The 22621-nt window shown below is 50.2% G+C and overlaps 1 protein-coding gene across 11 annotated transcripts in view; it reads left to right on the top strand.

Annotated features, from left to right (window-relative positions):
• The window catches only part of CADM1 (cell adhesion molecule 1), a 139474-nt gene extending 117407 nt beyond the window's left edge, over positions 1-22067 (top strand). For 5 of the 11 annotated variants that reach the window (XM_061368309.1, XM_061368306.1, XM_061368308.1 and 2 more), the window contains 5 exons: positions 7975-8007; positions 12984-13037; positions 14448-14528; positions 19323-19454; positions 19937-22067. In XM_061368309.1, the coding sequence (XP_061224293.1) occupies positions 7975-8007; positions 12984-13037; positions 14448-14528; positions 19323-19454; positions 19937-20055 (419 nt within the window). In that variant the 3' untranslated portion in view covers positions 20056-22067. The remainder of the gene's footprint in view (positions 1-7974; positions 8008-12983; positions 13038-14447; positions 14529-19322; positions 19455-19936) is intronic. The other 6 variants (XM_061368314.1, XM_061368311.1, XM_061368316.1 and 3 more) reach the window with 3 other exon arrangements.
• Positions 22068-22621: the final 554 nt, after the last annotated feature.

The following is a 22621-nucleotide window of genomic DNA, read 5'->3' as shown; positions in this document are numbered from 1 at the left end:
GCTGCTGGAAAGCATCCCCTGTGTAAATGCCTTCACGTTTTATTTGCTCTTCTGCCGTTGCTCAGCTGACCTGACTGTCCTGCTCGGGGTTTGTGGCTTCTCTCCCTCTGAGGTTTTGGCACCCAAGTCAGGCCCAGCTGGCATGGACGAGCAATTGAAGCCTTCCTCCCAATGTGCCTTACTGTGTGCCATGGGCCACCCGCCGTTGCGCCCTCTGGACCTGGCCCTTCTCTGTCTTCCTCCTTCCAGGTGGTTATGGATAAACCCGGACTCCAGGCACCCGGGTCTGGCTGCTTGAGATGCTCCACTGTGAACATGCTCCCGTTTTGCCATTTGGTCGCCTTGTTTCAGTTCTGTTTGTACTTTTCTAACTTAACCAGCTTTCATTTCAGAGTAGTGTCAAACATGATGAAAGTCCCTGCTTGCCGAGAAGCCTGGTCCCTGGGGCTGGGTGTCATGGACCCACATACTGTTCTCTTTTGCTTTATGATGATTTGTTAATGCTTTCAGTGAATTTTGGAAGGCTGAAAGGAAGAATTGGTCTGATGCTTCATCGACCCAGTTAAGTCCATGTGGGTGCCAGCAAATGCCTGCCCTTTTCCTGGGAGCTGGATTGTTATCAGCCTGTCACTTTAGGGATGCTGGTCTTCAAAGGGAGGGAGGACCTTTGGCAGGATGTTATCCCAGCTGTTTCTCCTTGGTAGCTTTCCATCGGAGCAAACTGTTGCCCTCAGGGTCAGCACTGCCCTTTGCAAGGGTGCTGCTCTATGGAGAGGCACCCAAAGATGCATTGACCGGCAGCTCTTTGTTTCCTGCACCAGCAGAAGTGTGGGGTACTCTTTCATTAGCATGGCAGAAGTGCCTTGAGCTCAGGAGCGTGTGGCTGCCCTGTTTTTCCTCCTTTGTTTGCCATGGTGGAGGATGTAAAACTCAAAGCTTGCTGACGTCCTGTTGGCAAAACCCGGCTGGGTCTCCATCGCCTCCTTAATTCATTTTGTTATTGGCTCTGAGCTGCTGAAGAGGCTGCAAAAGTAATGAAAATGTTATATTGTTCACTGATTCCAGCAGTTACTGCTCACGGGGTGTAGGAAGAAGATTAGTTAATGCCGATAAGAGTGATTTTTATATTCCTCCCTGACACCGATCTGGCGCTGAGTCTTCTTGATGTGTGTCTTCACATCTTCTGCCCACAAGTTCGGTGTGCTTTGCCCACGAAAAGCAGCTGAGGCTTTGCTGGGACGTGCCTGGGTATGTTTTCCAGCAGCCAGGCAGCGTGAGGCTGCAGCAACTTCTGCTGTTCAATAGTTAAGAGACTTTGTCACTGGGAAAAATTAGGTCAAATTAACATAATCTCTAGAATTACATAGCATAGCAGTGTTGAAACCCTTTTTAAAGCCTTGAGAGACAAATGATACCTTAATTCCCATCCTCACCGAAGCACTGAGATACTGTTGTGGCGTGACAGAAGTGCTTAGGAGGCAGACGGGGTGTTCTTGCCTCTGCTGGCAGGTTGGCTGCAGCTTGGAATCAGTTTTATTTTGCCTTTTCCTTCCTGCTGCTTGTATAACCCCAGTGCAGTTCACATCCCCTGGGTCCAGAGTGTTCTGGAAAACAATTGTCTTGCTTTAACGTAAAAACCTGTTAAGAAAGGGTTAGAGAGAGCCCCGCACTGAGCCGTTACCATGTCCCATGCTCAGGCTCTGGCTGTGCTGTCAGCTCTCGCAGCTGCCCCTAGCAGTTCTTGGAACTGCTCCTTCTGAGTTATTGGTGATAACTTGTCCTGAATTCATTTTCCCCTGTTGAAACTCTCTGGTGGAACAGTCTCAAAGGGCTGCATTTGCTGCCCTGTGTTCATGGTGAGTTAGCTGCTGTCAGGTTCCCATGACAGACATCTTTTCTTTTCTTGCTTATGTGCAGTGTTTCTACTCCAGACGTGTTCAGACATGAAATGGAAGAGCAGCCCTGTTCTGTCCTGTTATCCCTGTGCAGTGATAGACACTGCTCAGCCAACACAAGCTGGAGCAGTGGGTGCAGCAAGCGGGGGAGGACAGGTAGTGCGATGTGCAGGAATGTGATGGAGCACGGGTGTTATCCCTGCGCTTGTGGGGTGCACTGTGCTTCCTGGGTGCTCTGGCATCCCCCCCAAACCCAGCCAGGTCCGTGCCTAGAGCCATGCATCAGCCCCAGTTCGCTTGGCACATCCAAGTCGTGTTCCATTTCTGCAGGCTCCGTGCAGGGAGGTGGGGAAGGTGTCTGTGAGTTAACCTGCTGCTTCCTTCCAGGAGAGGGGAAAGCCGAGCAGCGGTCCAGTTTCCGCACAGCACCACCTCTGTTCCGCACAGCTTTGCCTCTGTCACCGTTGCTTTGCTTCACTGTAGGTGCTTGAAAAGATTTCCTGCGTGACAGCTTGATCTTTTCCGTATATCCTCCAAGTGCATTGATATTCCAGCCGTCCTTCAGTGCTTCAGCTGTTATCGCTGGCAAGCCCTTTCTGATCGGTTCAAATTGTCCTTGTGGCTTTGTTCATTAAGATGTACAATACGATACAGCAGAGCAAACTGCATAATTTGAATTACCCCTGGAGTTGTCCCTTGAAATGCTGGCTTTGGGCAGCTCTCGTTTCCTGGGAGATAAAGGTTCTTAATAACAGCCCGGCCCTCATCGGTGGGCATGGCGCAGAGCACGGCTTTCTGCTTGCCTTCCTTAGCATCCTTCACTCTTCTGGGATCCACGGGGTTACTTGTCCATGCATGTTTGCATTTATCACAGTCTCTCTGCAGATGGGTCAGGCAGGTACAGCAGCTTTGGTGAAGGCCTGCGGGTGACATACCCGCACTGAGCTTTGCAGTGGTGCTACTGATGCTGCAGAGCTGCTGTCCATCTTACAACTACCAACAGCTTCCACTGTGGCCTCTCTTTAAGGGTCTTTTAGACTGTGCTTTAACCCCCTGTGTCTTGGTATACCATAGCAGGGGTGCGTATGCATGCAGGGGGTGGCACACTGCAGGCAGCAGGTTTAGCCTGAGAATTCCCAGGGATGCTCATGCCCCGCGATGAGCTTGTCTGGGCAGCACCAAGCCTGTGCTGTGGAAACACTGTGCTCCTCGAGGCTGGGGATCTTTACAAGCAGGAGCAAGCAAGCTCTGTTTGACCGGAGGTGTTCCTGTAGATGAGGATGTAGATGATGTCCTCAGTAGAAGCTGGTTCTTTCCTGGTGGCAGCGATCATGTGAAATCCTGCAGCAGCACAGGGTTCATTCCCACAGTAACCCAAAGTGGGGGTGGCTGGGAAGGGTGCAGCCAGAGGCGCTGGGTGCTGACATTCCCTTGCGGTAGGTCTGTGGGAGGTACAGAGGCAGCATGGGAATGACTCTGGTCCACATGGATCCCAGGCCCTGCAATCCCTGTGGGTTCAGCTGCTCATGCCTGTGGCTGCTTGTGATGGTGCTCAGCCCATCCAGGGGCTCAGTGGCACCAGGTAGGGCTCAGCCCACAGCCTTGTGCCCCCACATTATTTAGTACCATCTGGCTTTGGCTTTTCAGCAGGTCCCCGGTAAAATGTCAAGTTAATTTAAAGATGATGCTGCTCTCTCCTGACATTTTCATCCAGGATGTGACCGCATTAAAGGGAATAAAGGAAGAGAGAGTAGCTGACAGGCCCGTTACAGGGAAATAAAATGAGATAAAATTCAGTCTTTTAGTGCTCTGTCCAGTCAGCAGCAGACACGGTTCTGTCACACCTGGTTGTACCGGTGGTAGCAGCACATAAGCAGCACAGAAAGTGTCCTGCTGGGCAGAAGTGTGTGTGTTTAGGAGAGCATCTATTAGGAATATTTTTGTGCTTGTCACATGCAACCCCCATGCAGATTGTGATTGTTTTTGTGAAACATCTGGTCCACAAATCAAAGTGTCTCAGGGGTGCACTGCAGCGCGCCTGTACGCAAGAGCTGTCAGCACAAGCTGGAGATGCTTTACGGAGGCTCATCGCTGAGTATCATAAGGCAGGGTGAGTGTCCATCCATCCTGCGAGGAGCAGTGCCGTGCTGCTGAGCTGGGGAAGAGGGCGCCAGCTCCTCTGCCCCTGGGACCACACTGTGATGCTGTTAGTGAAACAGAACATCTCTGCTAATGTCCAACACCAGCAGGTGCGTGTCCAGTGGGCATGGCAGGGAATTCTGTAGGGCTTTCTCTGAGCCTTGAGAACCTGAGGTGAAGCAGAAATCACTTGTAACTGCGCTGGTCCCCAGGGCTGCTGTGAGAACAGCCACCTGAAGGAGGTCAGGCTCTCCATGGTCCCTCCAGGTGAAGTAGTCTGGAAAATGGGGAAGAATCAGAGCTCCACAAGTCAGTGATCAGATTGGCTCTTGTTTTCAGTTCAGAAAGCTATTGAGAAAGCAATATATCAAATAGATATATACAGTGACTAATACCTCCTTAAGTCTGAAAAGTGTGTTTTGCCATTGTACTGGTGATGAGCCGCTGTAATTGTCTTTACAATAGCTGTGTGGTTTTCAGCCCCAGTGTATCGTGTGCTTCTCTGAGGCTGCAGCTCAGGCATTCGAGTTGGTGAATGGAATTTTGCTGCTGGGGTTTTAATATTCCTCCCTCATGCTCATTCTGTTTGAGGCTGTGGACTCTTTATGGACAGGTTTAAAGGACCTGGTCTGTGGCACTGCACTGCACAGTTTGAACTTGGAGAGAATCCATTTGAGGAAGTGCGGGGGCCCAGTGATGGAGCTCGGAACTCAACCAAGTGCTGCCCAGATGCCTTCATTTAACTATGTGTGAATATATGTGTGTGCGTGCACGCTTGTGTAGCTGCCTAATGAAGTGGTGAGTGCCAAAACCTTGGGTGTCATTCAAGTTTTCTTAGCTGCAGATAGCACCATGTATATCACAAGATGATGCGTGATGGTGTCTTCATCACAGAGCTGGCAGCGTTAAACTCAGTTCCTAGATCCATGCTAAAAGATGATTATGCAGCTTTCTAGAGGCCAATGGCTCCTTTCTGGGGCACCTCCTTTAATTATAGACCAGTGCTCTGGTGAATTTCTGTACATTTAGCTATTGAAGCACTATCGCATTGTTTCCCTCCTCCCCAAACAGCATGCTTTGTTGTCTTACTGATTAGAATTGGGAAGAGTAGCCTTACTCTTAAGATGGAAAGTACCACGCTGAGGCTTTTTGTGTGCTTTCCATGTCCTCTCTGCTTTGCCACATCTTGTGAAAGAGCCTGTTTTCAGCACCAACTTGCCATTTTAAATGATAAGCATCAGCTCTGTGTGATGGTGTGACTGCTTTTCGCACCTGGGGCTCAGGACCAGAACGGTGCTTTGTGGTGCTTCCTTCAACCTTAGCTAAGTCAGGAGCATGTCAAGGACTTTCCTGCTGGTCTGCATTTGAGGAGAGGAGATGATTTTTATTATAGGATTATACAGCATATGTATGCCTGGTCTGGCATATGAAGGTGGCTCTCAAAAGTGAAGGCAAAGTGAACAGCATGTACCTGGGGTTCAGGGGAGCACGGTTAAGGTTAGCCAGTCCATCTCAGGCTGGTGGATGGTTGTAGCAGCAGTGCTGCAGGGCTGGGGCGTTCCTTCCCATGTTGGGCAGAGCAGTGGAGGAGTTGGCTGCACACACAGTTTGACTCATTTCATACCAAAGCAACAGTGATGATACTTCTCTCCTTTGCCATGTAACCACTGTGTTGTGTGCTGCTGTCGGGGGACATTCTTGGCTTTGCTTTAACACGGGATTATTCCTCTCGGAGCATGGTGTGTGTACAACCTTCTTCTCAAAGAAGACTCTGGGATGGAAAAGGACTGCTGGAAACCTCATGCTAAACTTTAACCGGTCTGTGTTTCCTATTGCTACCATCCAACCCATTTGCTAATCATAACTTTGTCATTCCAGCTGCAGCCAACATGTTGTTTGACTTGGATATTTGTTCGCACTTACAACCAACCGCTTGAGAACTTTGTGTTCTGTAACCTGTCGGTCTCTGTCCCCAGCCGGGGAAGCGAGATGCACTGTCCATTTGCACTGTTTCCTCACCAGTATCTCTTCCAGCACGTGAATCCAAGTTTGCTTTCAGCAGATTCTCTATTGAGCATAAAAGCTGACATAACTTTTTTTGTTTCAGGAAGACAGTAAATTGAGACTATTTATAGATGCCAAGACGCTATCTCAGGAATTAATGCTCAGGTTTACAGCCCTTTCTAAATGACAGCTTCCCCCCCCTTCACCACCATTCTCCCCTCCACCATTTGCTTGGTTAAACCGAAGCCTCGCTTGGGGACGGCTGCCCGACAGCAAAGCAGAGCCTGGCTTTTGCTCTCCCTTGGCTTTGGGAAGCTCCCTTCCCGCGGGAGCACGGGCTGGCGCCTCTAAGCGTGCGTTAGGCTGGGTTGCCAAGATGAGAACAGTGTGCACTGGCAGCGCAAGCAGGCTAATGACGGCTTGATAATCTGTTATGCAAATCTTGGTGCAGTTTGTTAAATTGTGCAGGGTTTATTTGTTTTGCTTTCATAATTAAAGCATGTAGACCTTGTATCTGTAAGTATTGTGTATTCCTTGTATGATTCTTGTCTCCGCTGGTGCTTCACATATCCAGACCTGGGCTGTCCTCAGCTAAATTGCAAAGGAGCGGGGAGTCCTTTTCCCATTGCTGCCTCGGGACGTGCAGGGGGACACCCCGTGTGGGGTGCTCCCCCCAGCATGTGAGCGAGGGCAAGCACCAATGTGAACTGTCCGTTGTTGTCTCAAGACTCAAGCTCCGGGCTGCTTTGCAGGAGCGGGCAGTAGAGCTCGTCTCTGTGCTTATGGGGGTTTATGCATTTAAACATTGCCTGCCTCAGAGTCAAGCTGAGCAAAACCTGGGCTTTGCTGTGGGCTCCAGAGTAGCAGTAGGGATTTGTGGGGTTGCAGTAACACTGGGAGGAGCCCACCCCAGTAACCAACATCACAGGATGTGTAGGACCAGATAAAAAGTAGATGAGTCTCAATAGCTAAATAAGCCAGTAATTTGGATAACACAAGGGAATGATTTAGAGCTGTTGGTGTAGGGGAATAACATAGGACACTCTAAGAAAAAGCCTTCAGATTTGGTCAGTCTTTAAAACAGCCTGTTGCAAACATCCATGAGGAGATGAAGCATCTCTCCCTTGGCAAGGCAGCAGATCCCAAGACATTTCTGATGGTGGGTAGTAGGTGTAGGGTGAAATCAGCTTCAGAGTCCTGACCAGAAAAGGGTCAATGTATTGTAATTACTGATAGCTGTTAACCAGGTGGCTATTGCAGTAGAGGGCTTCGTAACGTCCGTCTTCATTTGCCAGTTCTAGAACATTTCTACACCTAAAAGCATCTGGCAGGTCTGAGGCTTGGTGTAGCCAAGGCAGAGCTGCTGCTCACACCTTCAGTACCAGATGTGAGAGTTCCAGCAGCCCCTTTGGCTTTAGTCCTGGCTTGCCACCTCAGCAAGGCACCAGGTTAGGAGGCTGGGCCATGTACAAGCATGCCTGGAGGTTCCCTGCATTGGGTGAAGGAGGAGAAGAGGTGGGAGTGGATGAAGGCAGTGTTTGAATGCATAAAAGCCCTGTGCCAGGCGTGGGCTCTTTGTCCTGGTCCCGAGCTTCTGTTTTGGTCCTTACCAACTGCAGCGTTGGTGTGGGTGTTCTCCCCAGCCTCCTGCTCCCCCGACTTTGCAGCCACCTGTAATCGTTGTGGCAAGGTCCTGGAAAAAGAGGCAAATTTACTGTTTTCCTCAGGCTCATAGCTTTTGAACTGGAGGCATGTCTTCTAAACAGTGCAACTCACTTCAAATGCTTTTTGCCTTTCATTTTATTATTGCTTGTCACGCAATGTTCTTTGAAAGCTTGCTCATATATTATCTGTTCCATTTTTTCCATTTTCCCTTTTTTTGCATGCTGTTCCTCCTGTTTCTTCCCTTCCTCCAATCCTCTGTTCCCGTGTGTAGACACAACGGCGACGACAGAACCGGCAGTTCACGGTTGGTATCACATTCCTGTTTCTCTTATTTCTCAGCCCTGCTGAGTGGCAAGACAAGCCTGGGAAGGGGAAGCAAAAAGGGAAATGGGGCCTTCAAGGGAAAACCATGCTTCAGGTGGACTCACCTCATACATATAACATGGGTTTTAAGGCTGGAAAGTCTGTCTGGTTTTGTCATTCCTGTTGTGAGCTTTGCAGCTGTTCCGGTGCCAGGCAGGTCCCAATCCCCCAAACCCCATGGAAATGGTGCATGGCTGTGAGCAGTGCCGAGGCAATGAGCGGTTCTCTGCTCATCTTCCTTACCGGGGCTATTGCTTCATGCATGGAGAAGAAATCTGGCTATTGGAAACAGGAGCCCAGGTTTAATTCTTGAAGTGCAGTGGCAAGGGCAGCGTTTGGCATCCTGGGGATGCTCTGCAGGGGGGCCAAGGGCAGAAGCAAAGTTCCCATCACTGCAGTGCAGAAGGAGGCTTGGAAACCAAGTTGCAGCACTTCCCTATCGGCATAGCAGTCTAGCAAAGTAACCCTGCTCATGTGCTGGAGGCAGCCGATCTAACAGCTTGACAGCTTCCTTCGCTTCCAAAGCGAGCCGCAATAGTCACGTCAGGCTGGAAGCTGAGCATGCTGCTTTTGGCATGAGCTCGCTTCTCAGCTAAAGAACCAAAACCCCTGACAGCTTTAATGAAGGCTAACCCATATCTGGGTTTGCTATTTTAGTTGTTCTTAGCTGATAAATCAGCCCTTTCTTTATCGATAGAAGTCTGTGACACAGAACCACCTCTCCTCCTTGGCGTATCTGGGGCAGTGACAGAGGTAGGAGTGACTGAAGTGACAGTTGAGTAGTGAGGCCCCTTATCAAGTGGAGGGATATGCAGTTCTTGTCCTGGATAACTTACCTGCTCCATGCCTTTTCCCCCCTTGCTATGAGAGGGGGCAGCCTGCAGGCATAACTTCTGTTCTCTGTACATTGTCGGTCTCCCTCTTCACGTTTGAAGGTAAAATGTTGGTCACCCGGTGGTTGGGCCACAGGGAAAGCCTTGAAGAGCTGCCTCTGAGGGCGGTGGCACCATTTCATTGCCTGCAGGTCTGCTCAGTTATATTTGTACTAAGGGTCTGGCTGCGCCTCTGAAGCACCAGCCCAGCACTTTGCTTCCTTTGGAGGGTCTGAGAGCAGTCGGGAAAGTCAGGAGAGACCCAGGCTTGGTCTGGAAGGAAGCCAGGCTCCATCCGCCACTCATGGTGAGTGCTGTGTACCGTGGGGTGCAGCAGGAAGGTGTCCTGCTTCAGCAGCACCTTGATGCAGAGTGCAGGGAGAGCAGTTGGTACAGAGCCTTCAGCATGGCTCTAGGGACTCTGCCTTCAGTGCAGCCCCACTCCAGCGACCTGCCACAGACTTTCCTGCCATAAATCCCAGCCGGTTGGCACCAAGCCCCCTGCGCTTGCCCACGGGGCTGCTTTTCCCATGAAGACTCGGGGGGTTCTTTCCAAGCTTGTACTGCTGGAGTGTGTATGGATTATACCAGGTGTTTCTGTATGTTGGCCATTTGTTCTTACCAATGTCTGATGGGAGTGAGCATGTCTGTGAATGACTAGAAATGCATGGGCATGAACTACAGCCAAATGGATTTTCTCCAAAAACGATTCCAAATGAACTGGGGGGAATTAAAACTAAAACAAACCAAAAGAAAAAGACAAAAAAAAAAAAAAAGAAAAAGAGATTGGTAGCAGAGAAAACGAAATGTAAGGCTAGTGGGAACCAGCACAAATACTTCAATTGGGGAAAGGATTTTTGAGTCACCTAGTGTTTTGGAGTGTATCCTAGAGGACTGGGGGGAAGGAGTCCTGTATGTGTGTGCATGTAAAGGCGGTAGCAAAGCCCCTGCCATTCCCCTCTGGAATGGAGCTGATGGCAGCGCTGCATGAGTGACCTAAAGCACGAACATTGTTAACTCTTTCTGTTGAAAACTGAGAGCTGAACTGTGAGTTTTCTGATGCACTTTCTCCTTTCTCTGCACTGTTCATTGCCAGAACTCCAATAACAGCATGGTCATGGCCGGCAGGAAGGCTTGTGCTTCTGCTGCAGCGCACTCAGCCGGGTTTACCGAGCTGAAGCCCTCCTTCCCTCCCTCCCTCCCTCCCATGGTGCCCCGTCAGGGTCCCTGCTCCCTGCTGATGCGCAGCCGGAGCTTCCCATCACGGTGCACGGAGAGCAGGCGCTTTCCCTGCCATGCCCCTGCTTCCCGTCTCTCCTGCCCCCTCTCCCTCAAAGCCCACATGCCAGTTTTTATTCCTTGGCCGCTGTCACCACCCGCAGGCCGGGATCTCCTCCCTGCAGGGATCCCATCGGACGAGACATCCGGCTCACGCTTTGCCCCCTGCACAAGCAGGACATGTATAAGCAGCCATGACCTTATACATGACCAGCGAGAGCAATGACTGAATTCCTCCAATTTTCCCAAATTTTCACCCTGTCCTGTCAAAAGCAAAGAGCTGAAGGAGCTCCTGAGGGATCTTCCAGACCTTGGGCATCACCCGTTGCAGGGGGTTATGCTGCGGTGTAGCTGTGGTGGGGCAGCCCCGCGTGCACGTACGTGTGCTTGGCTAGAGCTGCCTTCAGCTCCACACCGGGGCAGGGACAAGATGCTGCTGCCTCAGCACAGGCAGGATCTCTGCTTGTCCCCATGGAAAGGTAGGGCAAGAAAAATCTCTTCTGAAGCTGGCAAAGCAGGAACCCGGAGTGGAGGTTAAAATAACGAAAGCATCCCAGTCGTGAACGAAGAGGGACGAAAGTACCTTGCCCATAATCTAGCAGGTAAATGATTTTCTAAGCTGGAAATTCTTCCCCAAAGGCCCATATGAATTTTTAATTAGGGCCTTAGCAGGGTTTTGGATGAGAACATTTAACACTGCTGTGTTAAGCTCTTGTTGCCTTTTCTGATAGCGCTCGGTCCCTGAAAATGAGATTTACCCGTGTGAAGCCTAAAGCTGAGCCAGAAGCTGCTGGGCTCTCATGGGTCTCACCATAGGCAGCAGCATACAGGGAGAAAGCCCCAGTGCCTTCTGCAGTGTTGTTGGCACGCAGCTCTGCCTGTCCAGCTGCCGTGTTCCCCTTTGAAGGTGCAAGTGAGAGTAAATGCGTTCCTCAATATACTTCACAGCTCCAGCCCTCGGGAGATGGAGTAAAACATCACAAAGCTCCTGGCACATGTTGAGGTTTCTGTACAATGCCGTGGAACTGGCAGCATTAAATATATCCCCTAATTGATATTTACAGCTTGGCACAAAGAGGAATTCTCTTTTCCTTATACCTGGAGGCAGCTCAGGCAGCATTGTGCAGCTCTGGGGCTAGAGATGTGCATATGACCAGTGTGCTGGGTCTGGGTAGAGAGTAACAAGTCAGCTTCCATTCCTTCTGCAGGAGGTGCAGCAGATTCGGAGTTCCTCCTGATGAGGGGTGAAAAGGAAGAGCTTTCATAGCTCAGGTCAAAGTTTAATGAGAGAAACCAAGCAGTAATTTACTGTGTGTTTAAAATGCCTCGCAACAGGCTTTAATACAGTTTGGTGGCATTTTGAAGTGTAGCAGGCACAGGGAGAACCTGGATCACTGAAATGTTACATTTTCTGTTCTAAAAAAAGGTGTTTTGGCTTCATGGAAAATGCAGCTTTGCCCTTTCTTGTTATTGAGAGCATGTAGAGAAAGGGAAGGCTCTACAGAAGGAATCTGGGAGAGAGAAAAGTCAGCCGGCTCCTCTTTAAGCCCAGGTTTGCGTGCCCAGTGCTTCTGGAGTCACCTGTTAATGGTATTACGTGTTGTATTCCAGTAAAGAGGAGGCTCCCTGAAGCCAAGAATGGCACACAAACAAAAATCCAGCCATTAATCTGAACACTTCCCACTTCAGAAGGTAAATCCCCCCCAGCTTCCAGGTGACTTGATGTGTTTGACCAGCAGTCACTAGGAGCCAGGTTTACCTTTAATGTGCTCCCTCCATATGAGGATTGCTGCTTTGCTTCCCCTGGGGACAGGCTGCACACGCCAGCATCGTGGTGACCTCCTGCCTGTTTAAAAACAGTTTCCCAGCTCACGATGCCACTTCCCAAGCAAATGCCCAGTGATGCCAGTGCCTCTCCATGGGGAACACATCTTTTTTCTTCAATAACACCTGTGCTTTAGCAGCCAGAGGAAGCTACCGCAGGTCCTGCTGGACTCGTCCTGCTTTAAAGGGATCTCTGTGGCCTCCAGGCATGGGTTTGCCCTATAACCTGTGCACAGGAGGGCACTGGAGATGCTCTGCCCTCCCAAGCAGCCCCCAACATCAAACTTCCCAAGAGAGTAGGAAAGAACAACTTCACGGGCAGCATTAGCTACTGGTGCTCCCGAGAGTGTCTCGCCTAACTGCTTTATCAGCTTTGAGGAGAGAGGCTTCTCCTGTGAATGCATCTCATTTGGGAAAAGGGAAAAAGGAGCCTGTGTGCGATGCGTTAGCGGAAGCCCCAGCCTGCAGCCTGCACGTACAGGTGCCTGGCAGCTCTGAAATGCAACCCACAATATTCCCAGATCAGTAAACTGCCAGGCTTGTCAGCATTCCCAAACCAAGCCTGAATTGTGTGGCAAATTGGAAGGGCCTTTCCCAGTGCTGTCTGTGCACAGAGCCCAAATTGGCCTGGCCTCAATTGGAAATCGCTCCCCATGGGGACTAAAAGGCAGAGTCTGGGGGTCGCTGCATGCTGTTATGAGTGAGTGGTTTTGATGCCGTGTTTGGTGTGCCAGCAGTATAGACTGAGGAATGTTTCTGTCTGTTACAAAGGGAATGATTGCAGTTCTGCCCTGCGGGTTACTCTGCCCTATCTGGCAGACGGTGGCAAGTGATTGACGCATTATTTCTGTCCCCCTCAAGAAATCCATCCTCAGTTCTTAAGTGTGTTGTTTTTTGTCACTCGAGGAACGCAGAGAAAAATGAGTTTGTTTTTACTTGTAAGGCTTTACTCACTTGCCCAATTCGGCAGAGGAGCTGGACTATGGGGATCTCTCAGGTAAGGGCTAGTACGTAGGTAAATGCTGCTCTCCTACCCTAGATGCTGGTTCCACTCTGATTTCTGCACCCTGGCCACGTTGCGTTGTCCCATTGCTGTGGCGCAGCCATCCCTCCACTCACGGTCTCACCGCTTGGTGTTCTGTGTGCCCATGTCTCCTGACATGGGGTGAAAAGGGGGGCGATTGCCTGAACCTCTTTATCCACGCTGGGCTGAGATCTGCATAAACCCATCCTCAGAGTCAGTCCTTGCAAATTAGCACTGGCCCAGATGGAGAAGTGAAAGCATCTTCTATGGATGCAGTTGGTACATTCAAAACAGGGGTGCAAATGGAGCCTAGAGCCCTCATCTCTGTTTTGCCTGTCTTCCCGAGTGTCTTTAGAGGTGCCTGACTTTCCAGTGCACATGGAAAGGAAGCCCAGAGTGGGCAGTGCAGCACAGGGCAGCCCTACAGCTGCTTCCAGCTGGGATCCACCCCATTCTCTTGGGAGCTGAACCCGGTGCAGAAACACTGGCAAAAAAACCAAGCCCCTAAATCCTCATCCTGTTCCGTAAAACATTGACCCTTTATCTGATCCAAGCAGCAGTATCCACTGTGTGCTTTGGCCAAGAGGTCAGAAATGATTGCTGAATTCAGGGTGTGTTCTAACACGTGAGCAGTACTAATCATTGTTATTGCAGGCCTGGCAAGGTAAGCAGCACTAGGGGTCTGTGCAGTAGCACTCTGTGGATGGGCAGTGACTGCTCTGCTCAGAAATGTTCGGTTACTTTTTAAATTTGTTGGTTTTTTTGAAGAAAAATGCACTTTTTGGTGGCTGAAGGGAAGAACGGGAAACAATTCCACAAAGGAATTCCTCCAAGTGGGTGTCTGCTGGCAGCGCTGCCGTCCCTCGTGTGCCCCAGCCTGCAGCTCTGGTGCATGGCTCATGCCTTATCCTCAGTATCAGGTGCATGATCCAGTTTTCTGGATCTTGAATGCAAGGCAAAATTTCCCCACCACGCACCCATTTTGGAGCATCCCTTTGGGCTTCTGGTTGGTTTTTTTCCCCTAGGAATTTCCAGTTTTGCTTGTTGCTCTCTGGGTTCCTGATGCACCCCCAGGGGTAATGGTATTGAGCCAAAGAGAGAAGGAGGCCCAGGCCATTCACTGCCTCGAACACAGCTGCCCTCTGCCCCATAGCCCGTGCCCAACTCTGGGAAGCTGCAATAGATCCATTTGGGCACCGGAGTTGGCACATTTGGTCTGTCAGGCGGTGGTCCAGGTGAGTGCCAGAGGCGAGCTCTCCATGGGGAGCACTGGGAGCCCACGGGACCGGCCCAGGGGTATGTGGGAATGCCGGGGTGCGTGCTCATGGCTCGTGGAACGCGTGGCTGCTGCTGCGGGTTTGCTCAGTGTGCTGTTCCTTCCAGGTACTCCTGTCCTGATAAATGCTTCAACGGAGGCTCTGCCAACTGTGCAATTAAGTAATGCATCCCTTGCCTTCCGTCCAGGTAGCTAGTTCACAGAGCTGTCTTCGCTTCTCCTGGTCGAGCTGTGTGTGTGTCCATGCCACTCGCAATGCTCCTCTCATTCCTACCGTGTAGAGACTGTAGACTGTGGCAAGGAACAGAGTCTCTTCTGCCTTATCCAGCCTCACAGACCAGTGTCCTGCAGTACTCGGGGTGGCTGGGGCACACAGCTGTATGTCCGGCTGTGCATACAGCCATATGGCAGTGTGTGCATCACCGCACTGCTGCCTGCTCCGGTTGTGAGCACCTGGCTAGGCGGATGCAGCACGCCTGGACCCCAGTCCCATCAGGGAGGGCCAGTGTAGCTCCACTAGGGTCTGATCAGCACCTGGTTCAGGGGGATGCTGATGAATCAGCTGCTATCGATCGTGAGTGGGACTCTGTTCCCTAGCAGAGAGGAGGCTCGAGAAGCCACCAGAGAACATTGAGCGCCTGTCGTAGGGATTAAATTGATTGAAGCAAAGCGCAGTATTTCTTACGAAGCGATCTTGAAATGGGTCGCCGAAGGGCCACTTATTGATTGACGAAGGGTGAACTCCTCAAATCTCTCTGCTTAAATGAGACCAAACGCAATTATAATACAACAAACAGGTTAATGCTACTCTTTAACAGCCCATCAATAAATTAGAGTAGGGGCAGAGCGCTTAATGCCGCTCCGTAGTAATGAATAATGGTATTGCTCATCCTGTCATACACAGGCAGGGATTTCTGTCCTCCCACATCATGGTGGGGTGGTTTATAGTGTTTCTGATGTAGTGACAGCTTGTTCCTCCCCCAACCGCAATCTCTAGTGCTGCTCCAGCATTTGGAAACCACAAATTCAGTGGGGAAATGTCAGTGTGAGCTGTAGGTGCCCTACCTTGTAGCAAGGAGGAACAGCTGGCTGCCCAGTTCAAAGCACAGCAGGGACTTAAGGCCATTAGCACCTACACCGTGACCTGGGGGAGCCTGAGTCTCATCAGTGCCTTCCTTATTTAGTGAACTAAACTTCCAGTTTAGAAAAAGATGGCCAAGTTAGGAATTCTTCAAAGAAATGAACAGGTTTTCTGTTCCCCACCCTGCTGCTGATGTTCTGTTAGCATCTGGGCAGCACAGAGCTGTCTGTGGAGTTAGTGTGTGTGTAAACTTAGGTATGCACACGCAAATTTAGCCCGTGTTGGCCTACCTCAAGGGCTTCACATTAATTCTCACCCAGAAATAGGAATGTTCACGGGAGTGCAGCAGTAACTCATTAAACCAGAACTGAGAGGAACCTTTTTACTGGGAAGTTAGGAGGAGAACAGTCTTCCCTCTGCTAAAGCTTGCTGTGAGGGTTGACCCACATTGTTAGGATCCCGCTAACCAAATCTGCACGCTTTTGAGAGCTGATTTAAGCAATTACGGCTGCAGAAGTGTTAGAAAAGTGGAGATTGTTAATACCTTTATTTTTAAAAGGCCTCTCCCCCTGCAAATAAAGCCCATAGGTAAGAACCTGCGGGTTTCCAGCGCAGGTGTGGGTTGACAGTGCTCATGTGGAAGATAAACCACCCGCTGTGTGTTGCTCCTCACTCAGTACGTCCCGCTGGTACGGTGAGGAGCAGGGATGGGTTGGAAATGCCTCTTCTCTGTCTGTATAGTATTCTATGAGCTGCACTGTTGGGTTAAAGGAAAACTTCAGTGGCATCATCTCACTTCTGCTAATGACATGAGCAGTTAGCTAAACTACTGAGCACAACCGAACTGAAAGCTACCAAAGCCTAGTGTTGTCCACCAGTTAAAAGGGGGCTGCGGTGCTCTCTGCTGATGTGTGCAGGTCTGCGTCTCACACAGATGAGTTCAGTGCTACACCGGGGAAAACTGTGGGATCCCTCTATCACAGGGCAGTGCTGCACTTTGTCTGCATCTGTTCAGTTATTGCAGGTGGATTGTGCCATTGATGCCGCAGTTTTCCTTTAAGGTGCTTTGGTACCAAGCAAAGCACCAGCCCACAGCAGTAGGTGCAGCAAGGTGTGGGGTAGCTGCAGAGTAGCCAGGCTGGGGTGCATGTTCATCACAACATGCAGCCGTGGCAGCCCCTTCCCTGCTCTTCCCTCCCTCCTCCCGCTCCCACCAAAAATCCCCCGGCAAAGCCAAAACCAGACCGTGGCAGGGAGATTCCCGAGTGCTCGATGCAAAGGCCAGAACGCTCCTTTAACATCTTAATGGAAAGCTCTGCATGTATACATTTAGTGCTCTCCGACAAGAGGGAATTAAATGTCAGAAGGATTTGTAGCATCTATAATTGAATTGGTGCTGAGAAAAGCAAATCTTCAGGAAGAATAACATATTAGGATTAGCAAATAACGTGGCATTTTGTCAGTTCCTGCCATCTCTTCAGTAATAAAGTTGTGATCTCTTTTTTAATCATAGATCTGAAGCGGGAATAGCTTTTGTGAATTGGAGGCAGCATTTCAAAGCAGATCCCAAGGTTTAAGGTCAGGTCTCTCTTTCTCAGTACAAATTTGGGCAATTACTCCTTTGCCCCATGGATTCAAAAACTTTTAGATTACCATAGAAATAACAAGTGACAGCAAACTTCTGTGCTGGAAGGCAGAACGGGGTTGATGTTCCGTCACCGCTTTGGACCATGTGGAGCATGGTGAGGCGTTGAAGGAGGAGTATCTAGCAAAGGGAACGAGCAGAGCAGCTTGTGGAGGGAGGTTATATATTGAGGATATATTGGGGTGAGAAAGCAGCGTTCTCCTGCACGCAGTGCTCCTGGGGCATCAGCATCCTGCACGTTGTCAGGAAAGCCATCCGCTGGCTTATCCAATGGGAATACACATACATCACCCACTAAGAGCCCGCTGCCACCTCCCCACAGACCTGGCACTGGGTGGCTGGCAGCCACCAGATATCCTCAGAAGGCATCTAATTTTGATGTAGTCTGTTAAGCTTGAAGATAAACTGTTTAGCCACGTGCATAGTAAAATGAACTCGTGCTGGCACTTCGCAGAGGTCTCTTTTAACAGGAATAATGAAGAAAAAGGGCCCTGCATGTCCCGGTAGACAAAATCATACTCAGTAAACTGCTCTGCACAGGCTGTTTGCCACAGTCGCTTCTTAGGGAAGGGCTGTTTCCCTTGTGCTGGCAGGCAGCAGAGCCAGAACTGCAGCCAAATGACCTGGATTAGGTGATGGGGCAGCCGGTGCTTTCAGTTTGCAGGGCCTTTTTTGGGGCAGAGTTTCAGCTTTCCAGGTAAGCTCAGAAAGGGGTCCCTGCTCTTGCTGCCTCTGCCAGAGCTCGTGGAAGTTACTCGAAGAAGCACTTGAAGGGGTTTTGTCTCAAATTGTTTTAATTAAAAGGCGCTTTATGGTGCTCTCAGTCACGAGTTATTCACTTGGGGCCCCTGGTCCTTAATCTTGGAGCAGAATTGGAAATATCGATAGAAAGCGTAAATCCCGGGCTGCTGCTCGCAAGCTTTGTATCAGGTTTCGGCTCCAAAGAGCACCATTACCTTTAGCTGTCACGGATCTGTACGCTTGATCGATAAACTTCAAATATTATTAGAGGTGGAGGCTTCAGAGATTTGCTCTGCTCCTTGGAGGGAGACGGGGATAAATCTTTCTTAGAAATGGACTTGCATTTGCACTCTCAGTCTTCCTGGTAAAATGCATTTCTCTTAGGTGTCTGGGCAACTGCATGCAGGGCAGATTTATAGGCCATGTGCTTCTTGTAGTGAAAGATTTAAATGGTAAATCCTTCACATATGACTTCACAAATCATGTAAAGTTAAAAGATTTTTACCGTTTCTGTTGCTGCTGTGCTTAAATTGTAAGGTATGGCCAGTAAATCATTTTAATGGAGGTGTCGCGCTTGACTCCATGGAAAAAAGAGACAATGGTTTAGCTTCTATTCCAAAATGTTAATGTATTAATCAGCGGGAGAATAATTGTGTTTTACTACGTCATAAATCTCACTTGCCATTAGGATTGCAGTGAGGGTTGATGTAGCTGCGTTCTTAAATTAAAATTGTTTACACTGCCATACATTCATTTTACATGGCCATAGCTCATTCTGGGTTCATTTCGGAGCTGTTCCCCTGCCAAACAAGTCATTCCTCTCCCCAGTGATGGCATCCCGAGGGAGAGGAGCTTCTGAAAGGAAACTGATCGTGTGGCAAAGGCTTAAATAAGCACAGTAAAGCGGTTGGAGGCCTCTGCAATTATCACTTGTTTTCAAAGAGGTTCCTGTACTGTGGGTCAAGGATTCCGTGTTTCTGGACATTGCAGATGCTTTGGACAGCAAAAGCATCAGCTTATTGGGATGGGGCAAGGACGGTTGTCAATGGTTTCACTGGGCTTGGCTGGGTTGTGGTTCTTTCGCCCGAAGTGGAATGTTTTCAACAGGGCCTTTGTTAGTGATGTTCCTCCAGAGCTCATGTTCCTGTACTGGCCTGCTGCTCCCTGTGCCCCCGTCCCCGGGGAGGTGGGAGTTTGGGGAGCACTCAAGGGAAATCTCCCAGATCCGCAGCCACCTCCGGCTCCATCTCTCCTCTCCCAGCTGCCTCCCACCTGCGTAGTCGTAGCACTGCTGCTTCTAGCAGAAAACACCTTGCGAGCCGAGCCACCACATGAGTTGGGCTCCGGACCGAGCTCCTCTGCCCCAACTCATCTGGGAGGCAGCTCTGTGCTTTACCCCTCTTCCTTTTGAGAGCACAAGGGTGGCTTTTCCAGCCCCGAGAGCAGCCGCAGCCAGACCCTTCAGAGCGCATCGTAATAAGTCCCGAATTCTTATTCCTCTTCTGATCTCAACAGATTCTCGTGCAGGTGAGGAAGGGGCAATACGGAGCGTGGACCACGCGGTGGTCGGCGGCGTCGTGGCCGTGGTCGTGTTTGCAATGCTATGCCTGCTCATCATTTTAGGGCGATATTTTGCCAGACATAAAGGTAAGACAAAACTGGAAGAGGAAAGGACGCTTGCTTGCGATGGGGTCTTGTCTTGTGCAAGGGACCCCGGCTGCTCTTGAAAGAGTCCTGAAAGCCCTTGCGAGCAGGGAAAGGAGGAGGGCTGGTGATGCCCACCCATGTTCTGTGTGCTGGGTCAGGACGAGAGCAGGTTTCCCACCGCTGGCTTCCTGTTGCAGGCTGGTATTGTCACGGTTGTGGAGGCCAAGTGCCCGGCTCCTGCTATAATAAATGGGTTGCTCCTCTGGATGCCCAGGGCAGGACTGGAAGTGCACCTGCCCCAGTGCTGTTGGGCTTGCAGCATGGTTTTGCTGCTGAAGAGTCTCTCAGTGGCTCAGTCCCTCATACTCAGCATCCCCTGCTCTCCCATTAGGGCTTCGCTTTCCCCTGGCACTCGCAGCTTCATCGGTTATGCTCTTGCAGAGACCTGCAAGGAGTCACACAACCTTGTGCTTCCCTTCCAGGTACATACTTCACTCACGAAGCCAAAGGAGCAGATGATGCAGCCGACGCAGACACAGCCATCATCAATGCAGAAGGAGGACAAAACAACTCCGAAGAGAAGAAAGAGTACTTCATCTAGAGCAGCCTTGGTTTGTTGAGGTGTCCAACTGTGGACGGTTACTATTTAAACGCTCAAGAGACAGTGATATTGGAAGTTGCAACCAGCTTGTGTCTTTTCTTTTTAAAGAAAAAAAAGCCAATGGGTGGAGAGTCGGAGGCTGGGAGGGTCCGGGATTGGCTGTGTAAAAATATTCCTCGCAAAGTACACTCTGCTGTTCGACACCTCAGTTCGTTTGGGTTTTCTTTTTTTGGCCAAGTCCAGCTTGGATTTAGTTTAGTGAAGTCATTTGCAGAAGATTCTGTGCCTTGTTTAATTTCTGTTTGTTGGGGTCGGGGGGAGGCTGGGAAGAAGAGGGGCTTCTGTGCGTTAGTTCCCTTCAGGTTTCTGTGGCTCTTCGTTTCCCCTTTCCTCTTGGGTTCCGGGAGTTGCCTGCCGGGACCCCTTGGAGTAGGTGCGTTTCCTTGAAGGTGTTTTCTTTTTCTCGTCACCGGTTTCCGTTCGGAACTCGAGCTCATCGGAGGAGAACCAGCACATTTTAGACTTCGTAGTTTGCAGTTCAGTGTGCCCATGTCCCATTCCCTCTATCGTCCTAAAGGCTCGGATAAAGACCGGCGAGAACCCACTCGTGGCTGCCCATGTTTCAGGTGCTTTCCGTGATGGTGACTAGGAAATCGGCTGGAGCTCGGCAAAGGCGCCCTTCGGCCCTGGGGTATCCTCCAGGAGGGATGCAGGACGTCTGCTCCTGCCCCGTGCCTTGTGGATGCTCCATCCCACTCTCGGGGCTAGGCCCCCCGTCCCGCTTTGCCAGAGCCGGCACAGCCCGGCCCTTGTCGTCCTCCCCCCATTGCAGCCATGGGGCATGGGGAGTGCAGTGGCCTCGTGTCCTGCCCGTGGGACACTACGGGAGCGCTGACCGACTTACAAAGCCATAGGTGAAACGGGGACTCGAGGTCCGGTAGAACCGTAAGCAAGAGGCAGCAGAGCGGCAGGACAAGGCGGTGTTAAAGTCTCTGTGCTGAATCTTCTGTTTCTTGTGAGTAACCTTGGATTTGGAGCGATTCTTTCTTTTTTTTTTTTTTTTTACTGTGTTTCTGTGGAAAATGTATGCTGATTTATTTAAGGGAAGCAGTAATCTTAGCGTCAGGTTTGGGGTTTTTAGGGGGGTTTGGGGGGAGCGTTTTCGTGCGTTTGGGTTTTTCTTTTTTAGCTGTTGTTTTTGGCAGCCCCTTGACACCGCGGGATTCCTTTGGGATCGGGACGGCCCGACGGCAGAGAGCGGGCCCGCGCTCCGGCAGCGTTCCGCCTTTTCCCTCCGCGCGAGAAGGACCTCGCGGGAATACCCCTTGTTCCGAGCAGGTTTTGCCGAGCTCCTCTCCGAGCCCCCCGCGCCGTGGCTGGGAGCAGGCAGCAGTGGGGGCTCTCCCGCCACCGGGACGGGCACCCTGGCTTTGAGCAGCCCATCTTTGTTTGGAGTGTACCGTAGTGCAGTGTTACCGATGTAACTTTGACTTACGCTGTTGACATGTCTCAGGTTCATGTGTTTTGATTGGTGTTTTCCGTCTCAGGTAGATTGCAAAATTTCGGCCCCACGCATTCGAAACCAACCCTAGGAACAGGATAAGAACCAGGAAATTGCGACTTTGAGTTGTATATTGGGTTATGTATTTTTTCTTCAGTATACAGTGCACTGTTTGAAATGTATTGTTGAGTATTACTTTGTACAGCTTTAGATCATTAGGATTTTGAAGCGTGAAGAAAGAACAACCTTGTTTAAGGGATATTACAGATGAAGGACGCGGAACTGATGATAAACAACCTTGTTCTTTATTTACCCGGCCTTTTTGGTTTTTCCCCTTAGGCCAGTTCTGTTTTAAGGTGTCCATGGAAGGTGTTACAATGTAAGAAAATACATATCCATCTGTTCCCATTCACATTTTGTATTGGTTCATGTATACCATTTTTACAAAGGAAAAGAAGTACTATAAAATATCTGTCTTCTTAATAAAAAAAAGATTAATGTTACAAAACTACATCTCCCTTTGCTCTCTGTATTCCTGCCATCTGCAGACGCGGTCATAGCCATCCTCTAATGCTGTTTATCCCGTGTCAGTGTTTACTTATGAGGCAAATCGACCTGTATCTGACACTCCAGTCTTCCTGAGGTGCTCCGGAGGCAGCCCGGTATGGAAGCTGTAATAGCAGACCAATATTTACATTCTGTAGCAGCAGATGAGTGTTGAGGGACCCCGTTCCCATCTCCAGTTCAGTCCTGGCTGTTGCCAGATATCACACCTCCCTTTATAACACTTGGGATTTCCAAACCATGATCCGAGGTGTCTGCTTGCCCCGAGACATCAACTGTAGTGAAGAGAATTGATACCAAGGGCCTCTGCTTATTGTCCCCCTTGAAATCAGGTTACGAGGCAGATGCAGCACCGGGATTGGAAGCATGAATCTTTGGTGTTTTGGACAAAGGAGGAGGAGAGAAGCGGTTGCTTTCCAGTGAGGAGATGCTGCCGAGAGGCGCGCTGCCATCATCCCTGTGCGTAAACAGGCTGTCGTGTACAGCGAGGAGCCCTTCGTA

The sequence above is a fragment of the Neopsephotus bourkii genome, unplaced genomic scaffold (genome assembly GCF_033783945.1).
Source record: "Neopsephotus bourkii isolate Nb327-2 ecotype Australia unplaced genomic scaffold, CSIRO-AGI_Nbou_v1 NB_1433, whole genome shotgun sequence".
Classification (NCBI taxonomy): domain Eukaryota; kingdom Metazoa; phylum Chordata; class Aves; order Psittaciformes; family Psittacidae; genus Neopsephotus; species Neopsephotus bourkii.
This window is presented reverse-complemented; position numbering and strand designations above follow the sequence as displayed.